Below are 18,292 nucleotides of genomic sequence, written 5' to 3'. Positions count from 1 at the left end.
AGATCCATATATCTATCTATATATCCATAGATCATTGATAATATATCTATAGATCAAGATCCATAGATTCATAGATCTATAGCTCTATAGATCCATAGATCTATCTATATACACAGATCCATAGATAATAGATCCGCAGATCCATAGATCTATATAAATCTATAGATCCAGATTTAGTACTGGTAGTTGGTCAGACTGATTTTTTTTCCAGTTCAACAAAATGAAAGATCTTCTTTATCCAGTTTGTTAATGCTGGTGGAGGTGCAGATTTCCAGTTTAACGGTATGAACATTCTGGCCCACATTGTTGTCGATGCAATTCCTGCAGGTTCTTTTCATCAGGAGAGAGAGCAAGTGAACTAGGTCATATTCTGAACAAGACAGTTAAACATTAGCAGCAACTTTCTCTCAGGTTTCATTAGACAGAGTGTAAAACATCCACACCTGACACGCTCCACAGAGGGACAGCTTTAAAACTAGAGACTCCACTGTCCTGCTCAGGGGACACTTTGAAGTGCTTTTAAAACGTGACTTTAGTAAAGTTAGTTTGTTGTAGGAACCAACATCACATGAAACTCTTCCTAGCACAGATCTGTGCACCCTCTTTGAACCCCCCTCCCCAAACATTTGATACCAACAGGCCCAAATCTGACTTTTCCAAGCCTTCAAAGTGGGCTGCATCAGAACTGATTTCAGTGAGTCACCACATTTTCTTCACATTGTGGCAAAAATCACCACATTCACCCGTGGAAGCACAGAAGGAGCCAAACTGAGTTATTTTGGTCACATGAAAACTGTGAGGCTGAGCTGCACATCTTCCATTTAGCATCAAAGCTGCTTCAGTCAGGCGTTTGCAGAGCATCGTCTTCTGGATTGTTTGTCCGAGTTATAATAAATTAAAATGTTTGAGGATGTGCAACTGATAACAGTCACACTGATTCTGTTTCTTTGTGGCTAGCCGGAGCTACGTGTTCTCCTCCGTGGCGTCGGCAGCTGTGTCCTTTGCCACAGGAGCGTTCGGGATGTGGATGCCCATCTACCTGGTTCGAGCTCAGGTGGTGCAGAAGTTGACCGACCCCTGCGTGTCGGGAGTTTGCCGCAGCACAGACAGGTGAGCGCTCATTCTGACTCGAGAAGCCTCTTCACCCGTCAGAGCATATCTAAACCAAACGACCGCTCCCTGCAGCTTCATCTTCGGGACCATCACCTGCGTGACGGGGCTGTTGGGCGTGGTCATCGGGTTCGCCACCACTCGCGTCTGCCGCAAGAAGACAAACCGGGCGGACCCGCTGGTGTGCGCTGTCACCATGCTGGGCTCAGCCATCTTCATCTGCCTCATCTTCGTGGTGGCCAAGAAGAACATTTACGGAGCTTACGTAAGCTTCACCTCCTGCTAACCCGAGTGTGTTTCATCTGAGTCACGGCGACAGTTCTTCTCAGCCCCCAGGGCAATAAAAGGGTGCTGCTCACTTTAGTTACAGCTTTAATCTCAGATTAGATTAAAATGACCTCAGAGGCTGCTGCAGGTAGCTGCTGTTCACACCTTCTTTGGCTACAAGTCAGGAAGCTAATAAAGAGCTCTTGGAAGGCAGGAAAGGGTGCCGCTCCACAACCTCCGCCTCAAAACAATACGCGTTGGACTTTTGGACCAACCAAGCGTGTTTCTTTCCTTTCTTTTGTCTGTGACAGAAAAATATTGGGAAATAAAGTCATAATCTGAACAATATTTTCCCACACATGTATAAAAATGTAAACAAAAATGGATTCAGTATGCCAATATATGTTTTAAAAATGTCTATTACTTACATTTTGTTAACTGCAAATGCAAATAGTGACAGCAGCAGCTAGCTGTAACACTTCTGGTGCAGCTTGGGGCACTTCCACTTGAACTTGAACTTGTGTAATGCTAACTTAACGGGGTGTAAAGGTTGGCACACAGTTAAGATGAACTGTAGAGTTGTATTTTCAAACAGCAGCAGTGGTCTTTACTGTGTTATCTGCTGTTAGCTCCTCTTTCAAACCAATCACAGAAAGCAAAAGCTTTCACAACTTCAAAACTTTTGCACCGAAGCCAACGACCCCTGACAATAGCCACTGCTTCCAGTAAACAAGAGCTGGGTTCAACACTTCCCAGATCCCATCCATCCATTATCTTTACCAGCTTCTTCCTTTTCTGACTCGTGACCCAAAAGTCCCAGGCTTGATCCCCAGTCACTGCACATCTCTTGGTGTCTCTGAGCAGTACACCCTATCCCCAAATGCTCCCCGGGTGCTTTCAATAGCAGCCCACTGCACCACCTGGGCGTGGATGTGTTAAATGCAGAGAGTCAATTTCGCTATTGTATGGAAACATGCAATGATGACAACACATACTGTAATAAAACATTATTATTACCAGTCAGACTAACATGCATGTTTTTGGTCTGTGGGAGGAAACCATAGTACCCGGATGAAAACCCACACATGCACGGAGAGAACATGCAAACTCCACCCAGAAAAGTCCCAACCGGGATTTGAACCGGTGACCTTCTCGCTGAGCGGCAACAGCTCTACCGACTGCGCCACCGTGCCACCAGATCCCAGCTAATCACTGGAATGAAAACTGATTGGGATTTTCCAAAGTGTGAGTTAAATGAACTTCATCAGGTCAAAGGTGCACGTTGACCAGGTGCATGACTCGACCAATTAGACCTGAGCTGTGGAAGTATCCACGTTCATTTCATCTGTCCAACTCGATTTCACACAGTTGCTGCTGTGCAGAATTTGTTCAGCATGACTCCTCTGGTGTGAATCCAATCCTGCTAAAAGTTTCACGTTTGTTTATGTGGAGCTCAGTTCTCCGTGCAGCAGTTTAGGAAGGCAGGCTGTAACATGTGGCACTGTTTCCTCCGTCGCGTCTCTTTTGTATCGTATTAAATCATCTTACACAGCCGCAGTGGTAAGTGAGCAGCTCGGGTTTCGTTGCAAATAGCTGACAGATGTGTCACATTATAAGGCGTGACACGGTTGCAGCAGTCGGTGCGGCTCTATCGGGGCAGATCGACCCGCCACAGCTGTTGTCTCCTCAACACGTAGCTAATCTGAGGGAAGGCGGCGACCTCTTTCTTCTACGAGGCAGCATGTCGGTCACAGTGTCTGCGTCGCAGCGCTCGGATCAGGTCTGCATCTCGGCTGTCAACCCCCCGCTGCAGCCCTCTGCAGTTCTGGCACTCTGACGGGAGGCGTGGGGGTTTCATCCCCAGCAGGAAACGCATCGGTCAGCCGTGCTGAAAGGGTTTTAGATGAAACCAGCCGGTACAGATACATGACATTCCACTGTAAACTAATCCCTCTAGGTGTGTTTTTCAGAAAATAGCAGCTGCCAGCAGCCCATGCTCACACAGTGCGCTACATGAAGTTATTTACAGACATTTTCTACTCCACCCACACACACACGCACATAAATTCATATTGTGAAACGCTGCAAAATGTTTTCCACATCGAACGTCTCGGACATGAATAAACTATTGTTGTCATGCTGCTCTGGGCTCAGTGAAGGCCTGCACTTCTATATAACTTGGCCACAATGTAATGACATGTTTTTGAAACGCTCCAACCAAAGCACCGTCTTTAAGCCGTAGCTTCCATGGAACGGCTTCCAAGTTCCTAATCTGACTTGGAGTCGACTCTGTGGAAAGGATCTTGCTCGTTGTCAGCACTTCTGACTGTGAAATCTCATCTCCTTTCGTTAGGTTTGCATCTTCATCGGAGAGACGCTGCTTTTCGTGAACTGGGCCATAACAGCAGACATGTTAATGGTAAGCAGAGAACTCACTCTTCCCAAATGGAGGTGATTCATTGAGACCAGGGGTCTGCAGACTTTATGATCAAAACAGCCATTTCTGCCTCTTTGAACACTAAATAAAATGTGTATGGAGCCACAAAACCTGCTACTATCAACTGGTGGCCAACTTGGAGCCAGTTGGAGGAGGCTTTTCTGGCCAGTAGGTGTGATATTACGAAACTAAAATATAAAATTATTATTAATATTTAATGATATTTTAATAATTCAGGGCAAAAGAAAAGACTGGATTTATGTAAAGAAGAAAAAAATATATATATATTACAAATTTTATAAAAATCCAAACACCAGTATGCAGGCTTATGTGAGTTTTCTTTTTAATTGTGGAAACAATTCATAAAGTGTCCTATTATGATGTAATAAAAGCATAAAGTTGAAAATTAGGCCAGTTTGTTGGATACGTAATTGAATTTTTAAATGAAGACAAATGTTTCCATTTACTCGTTTTTTTTTTCTTCTTTAATTTTTATTGTTATCAAGTTGACTCACCATATTTCTTCTCAGTAACTTGCTTTAATGTAACCCCCCCCCCCCCCCCCCAAAAAAAACCCTACTTTTGGTGGATTTGATTTAAAGGTCACACCGTAAGACTGGACGTGAGCTAAAAGAAGCGGCTAACAAACTACTAGCATGATGTAGTCGACATGTTTTACTGCTTGTGTTAGTACCGTACTATCTATCGTTCACGTGTTGGCAAAAGAAACGACAGGAATACTGCTAAAACGAGCCATTTCTTGTTGTTGGTACAACAACCAATAAACTTCAGTTTTATGTTAGTTTTGGTCAAAACTTGGAGAGGAACCAAAGAGCTGCAGGTTGCAGAGCCCAGATTTAAACTAATCATTAAGTTGGAAAATGGGTGAGTAGACGAGGAAGGCTGCATTTAGGATGGAGGTGACTGTTGTTTTAGATTAATTCTCTTGATTTTTATAGAAATGAATTAAGGGAAACTGACCCCGATGCATGTCAGAAGTCCTATGAACTTTATTTTTTTTTTTTAAGTTTGGAGACTGTGGTATGTAAAAACACAGACAGGCCATCACTAACTGTGACAGGTCTGCCTGGGGCATCCTCACCCAACCAGGTGGGCTCGCCTCACTTCCTTTAAACTAAAGGACCAGCATTCCTTGAAAGAATGCTTATTGCTGGTCATATTTCATGTCACAGTTTTAAATGACAACCCACTTCTGCTGAAAACTGACTAAATTATTCAGTCTAGATCTAAACTGTCTTCCCCTTTGCCACTCTCTTTCATTTGACACGGTGGAGGAACTCTGGCAACAGTGGTTGTATGCGCAGTATCTCCCATCACACCTGCTGAAGGTTGTGACTCCTTCAGAAGAGTGCTCACAGGTTGATGGTCCCTCACTAGTTTCCTTCTTGCACGGTCACTCAGTGTGTGAGGACAGCCTGCTCTTGGTAGATTTACACATGTCCCATTTTCCTTCCATTTCTTAAAGGTGGATTAAACAAAACTCTGGGGGCGGATTCAGGCCTTGGAAATCCTTTTGGATCCACCCCCTGACTTAAACTTTTCAATTATCTTTGCTCGGAGTTGGATTCGGACGGTCACTTTAAAGGAAGTGAACGTTTTACATTTATATTTTAATTTAATTTGTATTACCCTGTACAGATTTTAATTTCTTTCAAATTGAAGGTTTTTAATGTTTTGTTTTTTTGTAAAGAAGGCCAAATTATATTGACCACGACTGATTTATGACAGCAATAAAGATAAGATAGAACTTTACTGATCCTGCAGGAAATTGTTGTGCCAGAGTTTCAAAGGAATCACACAAGATATAAAAATATTACAGAGAATATAAAAATACCAACAATTAAGGTCTTAAAAAAACATAAAACATCCATGGGGTTGAATGCTTTTTATCGGCCGTGTACATCCAGTGATTACTTTGCCATTTTCAATTAAATCTGTGATTTTTGAGTTATTTTGCTAACAGATAAACAAACACACAGACAGACCCAAAAATGATGGTAATGGGAGACTCCTCTATTTTACCACCTTGAAAATTTTTCCTTCTTTTCAACTTTTCCTTTCTTTCTGTCTTTTTGCAGTTCGTCGTCGTTCCCACGCGGAGAGCAACGGCGGTCGCCTTCCAGAGCTTCACCTCTCACCTGCTGGGTGACGCAGGAAGTCCGTACCTGATCGGCCTGGTAAGACCACACCAGCAGATCTGAACGAGGGGGAAGACGCTTTTAGGTTGTCCCAGACTATAAATCTGGAGAGCAGCTCTTCATTCTCTCTCTCTCTCTCTCACACACACACACACACGCACACACACACCCACACACACACACACACACATACACAAATACCAGTTCGTCAGTCAGTGTAAGTGGGCCAGAGTAAAGTGTGGCGCAGGAGGAGCTTTTAGCGCACACGTCTCAGGAGAGCAGAGTTGTGATTTCACCTCTAACGGCAACGAGTTGTATTTTCTTGTAAATCTTGCGTTTCCCAGGAGACGCAGGTGTTGCTGTTTTTGACTGGTCGGGAGACGAGTGAGTGGTCCTTACCGGGACGCTGGGGCATCTCAAGGTCGTAGACAGCCCCCACCGTTTGAGTCAGGCACAAAAACACAAAGAATAGCATTCAGGGAGCCAGAGTTAAAATGCTGCACTTTTTATTTATACAGGTAGTCTCGCTGAGTCATGAGGACTCATTTTCAAGTTTGGGAGCAGATGGTGGGCGTTAGGGGCCTTGCTCAAGGGCCCCCAGAGTAAGACAAATGAGGGTGGAGGCAGGTGTGGGTGCTTCACCTTTTCCACCCACATTTTGATGTTGTCGGTACTGGGAGTTGAACCGCCGACCTTCCAATCACAGGCCCACCTTCTCTAACCACTGCACCACCACTCCCTGTACATGATTCAAAAGAGGGTGAAACAGGATTCACTTCATTCTGTCAAAGCACAGTCCTCACCACCACAGTGGTTTTAAAATTAGCACGAGAGAATGCTGAGGGCTGAAAAGCTTTGCTGAAATCTGCTGAATTAGCCGAAAATAAAACACTAGAAACACTAGCAAGGAGCTAAAGGAAGCAGAACATGAGCTCAACGTTAAAATGAGCAAAACATTAGCTCAAAGCCAAAAGTAGCAAGATACTACCTAGCCAAAAGCTAAATGTAGCAAAAACAAGCAAAATGATGCAATTATCAAACGGCTATCCAAGGCTGAAAGTAGCAAAAAGCTAATTCAAAGCAAAACTAACAAAATGCTAGCTTATAGTAGGGAACAAAAAAAAAAACGTGCTAAATAAAAACTAAAACTAGCAAAAACACTAAAATTATGAAAAGGCTAGTCAAAGTAGCAAAAACTGTTTGCAAATAGAAGTAGCAGGATGGTAGCTAAAACTAGCAGTAGCATACGATAAACAGAGAGCAATAAAACATTTCATATATTTTATGATTCTCTGTATGATTCCTGTGTACAGAGAACAGACAGCTTTACGTCGTTACACTGTATTTTATCACAACGTCTGGCTTTCAGTCTGAGTTACTTTGAACAAAAACAACGGACGTTTTTGATTTAGTGGATCGTACTGGTCCTCGGATGCTCTCTCAGATCCGGACAAGCTGTCGACAGACACAGTGGCTGTCTGCTGAGCGCCACTGGAATTATGCTTGAATGAAACTCTTAAACTACTGTCAAAGGCGGATAAAAGAGGCTGCGAGTTTCATTCAGAGACAAGTCGCGCTCTTCAGAGGACTCAGACAATCTGGCAACGAAGCAGGAAGTCTTCATTCTGGGAGGAAGGCTCAGAGGTTGGATTGTTTTTGTGTAAACTATTGACAGAGAAGAATGTGCGACGTCTGAGTCACAGGTTTTACGGTTGCTTTTATCTGTGCTGTAACATTATGGTTTTTGGTATAACTTTAATACTTATTTCTGTTATAGATGAATTATAGAAGAAGTAGAAGACATATTTGTAGAACTGACTAGATTATAGCTATTTTTTGTGTTTTCTAAGTGGCCATCTTGAATTGGATCGACTCCAAAAGTTAATCCATTGTAGATGTACATAAAACATTTCTTTCTTTCTTTAAAGTGTAATCAAAATTCATTCAGTAGTGCATTACATATTTTACTAACAGTCAAAGTTGACCCCAAATGGCAAATTTTAAACAAATCTCGTGCGTTGATGCTCAGAGCATGTGCTGGGGATCAGTCTCGGCTACTTCTGACATGATTTTGGAGAGAATTGAACCGACAAGACTCAAGAACTTGAAGTAAATAAAGTCTGACTTGTTAATAAAACAAAGGGTTGACAAGGAAGAGAAACTACTTACAAAATATTTATTGTGGGGAAACATGGAATACAATGAAGGGAATCACAGCTGGCTGTAAACAGAATGTTGCAGAACTAAGTAGCAAACAGAGGAACACAGAACATAAAGAAATAGTAATCAAGCTAAATCCCATAGAGATGGGTAAGGACGTTGGTGCCTTCACTGGCAGGTGATCAGAAGTAGCTGTGGCTGCTCCGTTTACACGATGCAATTTGTGAGTGACTGCTCAGCTTTTCTGCTGCGGTTCGGTCGTTCGTATCCACGACAGCAGCCCTCGTTCTCTCTGTAACCGAAGGTTTCTGAACCCAGGTCACAGAGAGGAGATTTTCAGGGGAAGCCCCCGTGGAGGTGTGAAATGCTCTGCAAGTGTGAAGTCACACACGTGCACTACACGCATGCACGGCCAAACGGCATACGTCTATCAACAACAATGGCGTTGGAGTATAACATAGTGCTTTTACTTAAAGTTACATTAAGCAATAAACTGACCTCATCATCAATCCACAAAAAGCTTTTTCTGCTAGCCATGAATTCCACTCTCCGAATAAATATTTACATTCTACACAGGGACAGCACGGTGGATATAGAGCTGCCACCTCTCAGTGAGCAGGTTACCGTGGTTCAAATCCTGGCCAGGGGTCTTCCTGGGTGGAATTTGCATGTTCTCTCCGTGCATGTGTGGGTTTTCTCCAGGTACTCCAGTTTCCTCCCACAGACCAAAAACATGCATGTTGGGCTGATTGGTGACTCTAAATTGTCCCTAGGTGAGCGAGAGAGAGAAATAATGAATGGTTGTTTGTCTCATTTGTCTCTATGTGTCTCTGTGATGGACTGGAGACCTGTCCAGGGTGTCCCCCGCCTCTGGCACAGTGATGGCTGGATATGGGCACCAGTGACCCCCGTGACCTGAAAAGGAAGAAGCGGGTGAAGATAATGGATGGATGGATGGATATACAATGGTTTGGTTCAAGTGCCAGCGCGCATGTGCATTAGGTGGAGGTACAAAATTCAGATCATCACCTTATGACCTGGCATGGCAACTAGAGCGGACTCGGGGGATTTCTGCGGCTCCATGTACACACCACATGTGGTCCGTGTAAACGGGTCCTAGTAAGGTCTCACCCTGAAAACCTTCATTTTAAACACATCATTTTGTTACAAACTTAAACTATAATGTCTATTATTGTTCATAAAGATGATACAACAACAGTCTGTCAAATTAAAGCAGCCTCTAAACACACAGTGACCCTCTACCACTGTGACTCAGTGGTCCATGGACCCACAGCCCTCTCTGATCTACTCCACTCAGCCTCGGGGGTCACGACTCTCTGAGTGACACACTGAATGTCTGGGGGTTTTGCACTCCTCTCCTCCGCCGACCGACGGCGTGCAGAACGCTCAGGGTGCGTCACCACTCACTGCCTCGGTTACTGGACTGAGGTTTAGCACACAAGTGCGATGGACCAGTCGTGACGCACGTTGAGCGGGGGAAGATATGAGGTCGCCCAGGCAGATTGGCAGAAATACTGTCATCTAGCAACAAAAAATAAGGAATGTCAAGAAAAACAACAAGCTAGCAGCAAAATAACCACAGGAGGAAAGTGAGTGAGTCAGTCTTTATTGTTCACATTTGGATTTTTGACTTGTGCGCCAAACAGAGCTGAGGGTGATGTATTTAACACAACGAGCCAGTGTGGGAGTTCTAGTTTATCGTAGCTGCTGTTTGTGGGAAGGCCTCTAGAAATTCAACACCTCCTGTTATGTAAAACAAAACCTGACATTCTCCCAAACTTGAGCCAAAATTTGTCTCCATCAGCACGTAGACACAGTTGTCAGTCAAAAACCCACCGAGAAACTCTTAATGAGCTCCTATTCTGGTTGCAGAAGAATACCAGGAACAATCTCTCAGCAATCATCCAAGAAATGCCTTCTGGCACGATAATTAGACAAGCAGCAGTTCTCTGCATATTTTTAGCCGTGCTGCTCTGGGCGAGTCAGGGAAATTACCGTATGAAACGGGTTTTGGACGGACCACGTACAGCTGCCCAAATGTGCAGCGCTTTTTGCTGCACGTTTTCTTTTCTCCCTTCGTGTTGTGCATGCACTCACCTTGCACTTTCAGGCACATATTCTCCACACAAGTTCACCCCCTCCAACATTTCTCTGTCAGCGATTCTGCTGCTCCCCCCGTAGAGAGTCTCATTCTGCTTACGCGAACATGAAATCAACATCCTTCAGCCGGCTCGACCTACGGCTGTTAGACTCACACAAACAAGAAGCTGCCCTCTTGTTTACCCATGAGCAGTCTGTCTAAAGTCCTCCCCATGAGCATCTGCTGGTTTGCAGTTTTTGGTGCACCAAAGTATCAATTTGGAAACGTATGGGGGACACTGTGGCAGGGATGGTCCCCTCTCCCTCGAATGATCCCAACCCACGACGACCTATTAGCTGCCAAACAATGACCTAATTAGGAAAAAAGTAAAAGCAGAGATGAGCTAAAAGTTATCTATCTGTTGCTGTCTAATCCAGACAATTTTAAAAACTGAGTCATTACTAAATGTGTCAAATACATAAAACACCATCGTTACTGGTCGCGTGTTAGTTTTCTTCTTCCATAATGAGTTTTCTGTTCACCACTGATCTTACAGTTTTTAAAAACACAAAAACAGTGGCGGGCCGTGCATGTTACACCCAGGGCTTCAACGGTGTCCTGCCTGAGTTTAGCCACCTCGTTATATATTCATTATCACTCCACAGCTACGGGAACCATCAGTAATACTCAGAAATGATTTGGTGATGTCACCAGGTGGTGCTTACCTTTGCTTAGCTCTGCATAGCATCTCTGTAATCCATCCTTCTCCTGAATGCTCTTTGTGTGGTGGGGCTGCTGTGGTGTAGAGGTAGGGCAGCCGACTTGGGACCAGACAGTTGCAAGTTCAACTTCCTGCTATGCCCACATGTCGTGGTGTCCTTGAGCAAGACACCAAATCCCTAACTGCTCCCTGGGTGCTTACACATAGCTGCCCGCTGTTTCACCTGGGTGTATCTCAGGTGTGATGAGTTACATGCAGAGAACTAATTTCATCATTGTGTAGAAAAATACAATGACAACATACAGCAAAAAAAAAAACAGAAAACAAAAGAAATGCAGAATAATAAGGTGCTGCACCACAGACAGGTATGTCACGTAGCAAGAATGAAAGTCATTACTAAAAACATCAATATGGACGTAATAAATGGACTAATTTTTTTTTTTTCATTTAGCCTTTATTTATCCAGGTAGTCTCATTGAGCCACAAGAACTCATTTTCAAGAGAGACCTGTTTAGGGAGCACATGGTGGGGGTTGAGGGCCTTGCTCATGGGCCCAGGGTGGGGCGAATGAGGGTGGGGGTAAGTGTGGGTGTTTCACCTACCCCACCCACAATTTTGATGTTGTCAGGGCCGGGGCGTGAACCGGCGATTTTCGGATCGCAGGCCCACCTCTCTAACCTCTGCGCCGCCACTCCCCCCATACAAAATATAAAATGTTTGAATAAAATGCATTTTGCTCACCTAAAGTTTTGATTATCAGTTCAGTTCCTCTGTCCTGCAGGTCTTCATGGTGTTTCCATTTCAACAGTAGGTCCTTTTCTATCACCATGGACGCTAACGCTGAACGTCGAGTCTGCTTTGTCGTGTTTCTGGCACAAGTTTTGATTCGCTCTGGGGCTGAGAGTGTCCGCTCGACATTTAGCTTGAACAAGACGCTACAGATGCAGTGTCCTTGATCCAACCAGTCCGCTCTCTGACCGTCCAATCAAACAATGTCAAAATGCTGTTTTCTAATGCCTGCTGGAAGGTCCTGGCAGTGCCAACTCAACATCTGATTCGTTCAACCTTTATTTATCCAGGTTAGTCTCACTGAGTCATTTTCAAGAGACCTGTTTGAGAGCAGATGGTGGGGGTTAAGGGCCTTGCTCAAGGGCCCAGAGCGGGACAATTAAGGGTGGAGGCAGCTGTGGGTGTGTCACCTTTCCCACTCACATTTTGCTGTTGTTGGTCCGGGGAGTCGAGCTGGCAACCTTAGATCACAGGACCACTTTCTCTAACCTCTGCGCCACCACTCCCCACACTTAGTTACTGCCCTGTAAACTGCACAACCAGGAGAAAAGCTATAAAATGAAGACAACAGACGTTTCAGAATAATAATAACATTAATAAACAGAAAATATATAATATGTAAGTTAGTGATTCGGCCATCAGAGAAGGTTCAGCTGGCCCTGACGGTCCACCACTGCAGTAAAGACATCAGAATGTGCAGGTCCATCAGGAACAGTGTGCTATAACTTTTGTGAGAAGCACATCAAACAGTGTGGACAAGAACTGCTTCTTTCTTTAACGCACACAACATTGGGATGGTGGAAAAGGAACAAGTAAAGCCAGCTCTCTACAGCTCCATCTCCACAGTAGAAACATTGCATTAAGTTTGAACGACCGCAGAAAGTTGGAGTTTACATGAACTGATATTTCGATATCCTTCACAGTTTTACACAGTCACAGTTTAGCTTTTGTAATTTTCAAGGGTTTTACCACAGAATGTTCAACTTTTCCGCTGTCTAAACATCCCAGAGTCTTTTCAAACAAGCGTGCTTATTCCCACAGTATTTACCTTTCTGATGATGTTCATGCATCAATTCATTCTGTTGCTCATTGCTGGGGAGCCCACAGAGTGAACACATCCAAACTCCCACTGACTTCCATTGTAGCCAAGCGGTCTATCTAACTTGTATTACAGCGTCTTACGAATAAAAAAAGAGGACAGAGGACATAGAAATTGACAACTAGACACTTCTGACATGGCCCAGGTTTTATTTTTCCAAATGTAATGTAATATTTGCACAGTTACAAGCTTTTTTGTTCTTTTGTTTTTGGTTCTTTTTACACTTATTGTACATTCATAAAAGTTCAAGACAAAAACAACTGGACTTTATTTGTAACAGAAGACGTTTCGCTTCTCATCCGAGGAGCTTTCTCAATTCAAAGAGCAGAGTGCGGGGTTCAAGTTGTAAAGCTGAGGGAAGCTAGATACAGTATATGTGCAGATTGCCTTATCACTCCTCACAGTAGGGTTCATTAGTCTGACTCACAGAGGAGCCACTCTGGTCACATGGATGAAATTCCTGATAGGAGTGAAACTGGCTGGGTATCAGGCCTAAAGCTGTATTATTAGTTTTCATCCATCCATTATCTTTACCTGCTTCTTCCATTTTGGGTCACGGGGGTCGCCGGTGCCCATGTCCAGCAATCACTGTGTGAGGGACGGGGTACACCCTGGACAGGTCTCCAGTCCATCACAGGGACGCATAGAGACAAATGAAACAAACAACCATTCACTCTCTCACTCACACCCAGGGACAATTTAGAGTTACCAATCAGCCTAACATGCATGTTTTTGGTCTGTGGGAGGAAACCGTAGTACCCGGAGAAAACCCACGCATGCACGGAGAGAACATGCAAACTCCACCCAGAAAGGCCTCCGGACCGGGATTTGAACCGGGGTCCTGCTCGCTGAGAGGCAGCAGCTCTACCAGTTACGCCACCGTGCCGCCCATTATAGTTGAAATCTGAGACCTCCTCCTCTGTTTAAAGATGGTTTCTCTTGTTTTACGTAAATGGCTTCCTTCACTCCCCTCTCAAGCCATCTGTCTTCTTCTTTGTCTAAAATGTGAACATGTTGAACTTTTTTGAATTTACCATGTCCTGGAAGACTGAGCATCTTCACCAGCGTACTTCTTGCACAACACTGAAACATCTGCACGTTGACTTTGTAGATTATTGTAAAAGAAAGTCCTAAACTACTATTGAGCTTTATAAACTGTATTTGACGTATGTCGGGATTTCAGGCCGTCGCTGGCACCCTTCACAAAATGTACTTATTTTAAATCGACTCTCCCTTTTCTCCTTCCTGTGTGTGTGTGTGTGTGTGTGTGTGTGTGTGTGGTGATACGTGTGCGTGTGTTTGTCCTGGCCTGGCTGCAGATCTCCGATGGACTTCAGAAGAGCTTCGCGACCTCAGCGCTCTGGCAGTTCCTCAGTTTGGGCTATGCCCTCATGCTGTGTCCCTTCATCATCGTCCTGGGGGGCATGTTTTTCCTGGCCACGGCACTGTTTTTCTTAGATGACAGGGAGAAGGCTGACAAACAGTGAGTGTTTGACCAACTCGTCATTTCATCTATTATTTAGCCCTGCGTTCTTTAAATATTTAACGCTGGCCTGACTCGTTTGCCGCTAACTTTTGGAGTTAGAGCACCTGAAAAATTCCAAACACGTCCCCTCGTTGATGGAAGCAGTCGCAGTATTGTGTTTTTATGATGACGCATTTTATTTTTCGGGACACCGCTGGGCTTTTTTTTGTCTCGGTGCTGGAGTTGAACCATAATTTGGAGACAAGTTTCCTCAAAGTGACTCCCAGAAAGGTGCCAACCTTACAAGACCCTCAACCAAGACTCCTGCACCAACCCAAAGTGCCATTCAGCTAAAAGTGCTCCAAAGCTGACACAAGCTGTTTAAGCCATCAGTTTCTTAAAGTGCTTTTTTCTTAAATTTACTTCCCCTCTGGTTCACATATTCATATTTTCCATTCTCAAGCAGCAGAGAAACAAACCAACAGGAACAGTAGCTGGTCACAGCCTTAAAAGGTAAAACACTCATCCTCTTTGAATCGGCCAGACACAACTTCTTGTTTCTTTCTGGCTATTTTTTCCCACTTTTTATCACCCTGACTTACTCCCCTGGTGCAGGCGCTTTCAGAAATGACTTCCTTCCTGTTGAAGATGAGGAACATTTTTTAGACAGGATGGCAGTGTGATGTCTGCCGCCTGTCTGCCGTCGCCTTGTCTTCACCCTGAGGAGCGGGCTCTTTTTTCTCACGTCTATCTCTTTAAGGAAGAGGGTTCTTTTATTTCATATGCTCAGCCCAGACAAAAAGTACTTTTTTTAATTATTATAACAAAAAATGTATTTTTTGCAGATGGGACGTGCAAACTGCAAAACATCTTATTGGCCTTGTTGCTTTTATTTCCAACCTTTGGGTCAAACTGTGAGCTGTTAACATTTCCTCTGTTATGTTAACATATTAGCTAAGTTTTTACAAATCCAAACGTCCATACATCCGTGCTGCCACAGCGGAACCGTGCTCCGGTTTCTGTTGGGCCTACTCCAGGAAAAATAAAAGGCAGAAAAAATGCAACAATGGCTGAAAGAGAAGCCACACTCTTGAAACTGTGCCAGGAACAGATATTAGCCTGCGGTCCGAGAGGAGGTTCAGACTATCTGACCGCAGCGTGGGCAAATGTTCACTCGAACTATAACTAACCACAAAGCTTTTACTTTTTGCAACCAAACTAATGTTGCACGTGCATTTGAAATGTCCACCGAAGGGACAGAAACGTCTTTTTGGTTATTTTTCATTATGAATACTAGCTTCAGATAATTATAGCATCGAGCTACAATAACACATTTACATCAGTCATACTCAAATTTGGGAATGTGCCACATTCAACGTAGCTGCAGCTGGAAAATTGTTGAATTTCCTGAACGTTTAGCTCCGTGACAAGACTAACCGTTGTTAGCAAAACAAGCTACATTGTTAAAACACTGTAGCATTGTGTTCACTAAGACAAGTTGAAGTACACTGTGTGCGACTGATTTAATAAGATGCAAATTGACAGAAGTGTAAATAAATAGTTTATGACCACAGCTTTGAACGTTTAGCGTGTAGGCCTATGTGGCAGCAGCCATGTTGGATCTTAAGGTTGATGTTGGTGTGAAACCTTCAACTTTCCAGGGGCCGAGATGGTGTAGAGGTAGGGCACCTGACTTGGGACCAGAAAGTCACGGTTCGACTCCCCACCATGTCCACATGTCATGGTGTCTCTGAGCAACACCCAATCCCTAACTGCTCCCCGGGTGCTTGCATAGCTGCCCACTGCTCCACCTGGGTGTATCCCAGATGGGATGGGTTAAATGCAGAGAACTAATGTCACCATTGTATGGGAACATACAATGATGACAACACATAGCACTTTACTTTTACTTAAGGAGCCAGGATGCAGACTTAGGAGGTTGGATACAGGGCTAAGGTAAATAAAAAAATAATTAAATAAACAATATTTTATTAACCAAAAAGCCTGAACTCAAGCAGCACAAGGAAAATACAAAAATAAACTCTGAAGGGGAAAACGCAGCACGAGGGAGCACAGAACAAAACAACCGGCAGGTAACGGCGACGAGGTGGAAAACTGGGTCTGAAAATGAACTCCTGGATGAAGACCACGTGAGCTGATGAGCAGATGGGGCACAGATACGAGGAGCTGAGGAAACGACAACCAGGCACGCAAGAAAGAATGAAAATAGTGAAATACTAGAGAGCACAGATTCAGCTGTCGAAAAGTAACCCGATCCTGAATGAAACGCCATAAACAGAGTCGAACATCCGTCGCTATCAAAACATTCATCTGTTTCAAAGCTGATAGGACACTGATGAAATAAAAGCACCATAGTTTAGGTCTTCATTGTGAAGCTTTTCAAATGCAGATGTTTATTTATGTTAAAACTCATTAACCTGAGGTACAGGGAATGTTGGGGAGATGTGTGGACACCTCAGTCTGGACTTAGATGTTGCGTTTGACAGTTTTTTTCCATTTGCTGCAGGATGCATTTTTTTATCAGACAGCTAGAAGCAGAAGGGAGGGGCGACCAGGGAGTGTCTGTCTTCTGCACACAAGGAACGCTCGGAGGAAAATGCCTTGCTTTGTTTGCTGCATGTCAAAAATGGCAGCTAAAGCTCCCTGGCGAGCGTTTTTGTGCTGATATTAACGCCACAGATGATGATTAACAGCTGGGAATCAACACGTAGGAGCAGATTCACACACCTGCAGTAAAAACTTGGGACGACTGATATTCTGCATGTACGGTGTGTCTCAGATGCTGAGATTTTCTTAGAGCGCTGGATGGACAATGTGCAATAAATCCAGAGTAGAGTGCGCTCACATGCAGCTTTACGGAGCAGCTCCAAAATGTTTCGGGTTTTACTTATATAGCAACCTTAAAAACACGTCCAAGTGCTGCACAGAAGACAAATCCAGCTAAACAGCGCACGCAACCTGCAGTGCCGAGGTTTTCTTCTTGTTGACAAATGAGTCAAGTGTTAAATCCAGTTGTAAATGTGCACCGCGAGCACACAGGAGCACACCTCAGAGCATACAAAGGGCCACTACAGATTTGTGTGAAACGTTAAAAAAAAAAAAAAAAGTAAAAAACGCCGCAACTCTTTTGGAACAAGCTGTGAACGACTCCTCAGGGAGCGAGAGCGAGATGACAACAGGCACAATGTTGTTCCACAAGAGCTGCTCCTCGGCTGTGATATTTATATATTCCATTCATGCTGTAAACCTCGCAATTTATTAAATCCCTCTGCGTTCACAGAGTGCTCTCTCCTTTTAGTGTGTCCCCAGAAACGCAGAGCTACTGTATTTATAAAGCGCAGGGAGCCAAACGAGGAACTCACTGGAGCAAGTGTGTCTATTTCCAGCCTTCAAGAGAGCTTTGTTATTCTCGGCTTGTTAGCTTTTTTGGGCTCCAGGGTTTCCATTAATAGCTCAGTTTCAGTGCGTAGCCACGCATTCACACAGTCCACGTTTAGTGCTTGGTGTTGTTGGGGGGAGCAGAACATCTGTCAGTGAGCTCGGACTACAGATCCAGAGTGTGTTCAGGCGGTAGGACGAGTGGCAGACGGACAGAGAAAGACTAACACACGTAAGGGCTTTAATTACTCACTCAGATCCAAAAGACTGGCGCATTGGACACAAAATGACATTTGTCAGTCTCGTAAACTTATATTTTATTCACGGTGGAGCATATAGACATCAAATGTTTTAAACTAAGACATTTAAAAAAACTAATTATGTGGTTTAGAGTCTCATGGCAGCAACGCATGAAGAGATTTGGGACAGGTCCGTTTCCCAAAGTGCAGCATCCCCTCTTCTTTTAACAACATCTGTAAACATCAAGGAACTGAGTGGACCAGCTGCTGGAAGGAGTGTTGTCCCATTCTTGTCTGGTGCTGTTCACCAGTCCTGGGGCTTTTTACTGGGTTTTTCATTTCATCA

General features: G+C 44.0%; 1 protein-coding gene across 1 annotated transcript in view; it reads left to right on the top strand.

Annotated features, from left to right (window-relative positions):
- Positions 1–18,292, top strand: part of spns2 (spinster homolog 2 (Drosophila)) — a 116,515-nt gene that overhangs the window by 89,651 nt on the left and 8,572 nt on the right. The window contains exons 7-11 of the mRNA XM_037687710.1: positions 958–1,110; positions 1,186–1,375; positions 3,731–3,796; positions 5,914–6,012; positions 14,163–14,326. Coding sequence (XP_037543638.1) covers positions 958–1,110; positions 1,186–1,375; positions 3,731–3,796; positions 5,914–6,012; positions 14,163–14,326 — 672 coding nt within the window. The remainder of the gene's footprint in view (positions 1–957; positions 1,111–1,185; positions 1,376–3,730; positions 3,797–5,913; positions 6,013–14,162; positions 14,327–18,292) is intronic.

This window comes from Nematolebias whitei, chromosome 14 (assembly GCF_014905685.2).
Source record: "Nematolebias whitei isolate Nwh7 chromosome 14, NemWhi1, whole genome shotgun sequence".
Classification (NCBI taxonomy): domain Eukaryota; kingdom Metazoa; phylum Chordata; class Actinopteri; order Cyprinodontiformes; family Rivulidae; genus Nematolebias; species Nematolebias whitei.
Note: the sequence above shows the minus strand (reverse complement) of the source record. Positions and strands in the feature narration are given on the sequence as shown.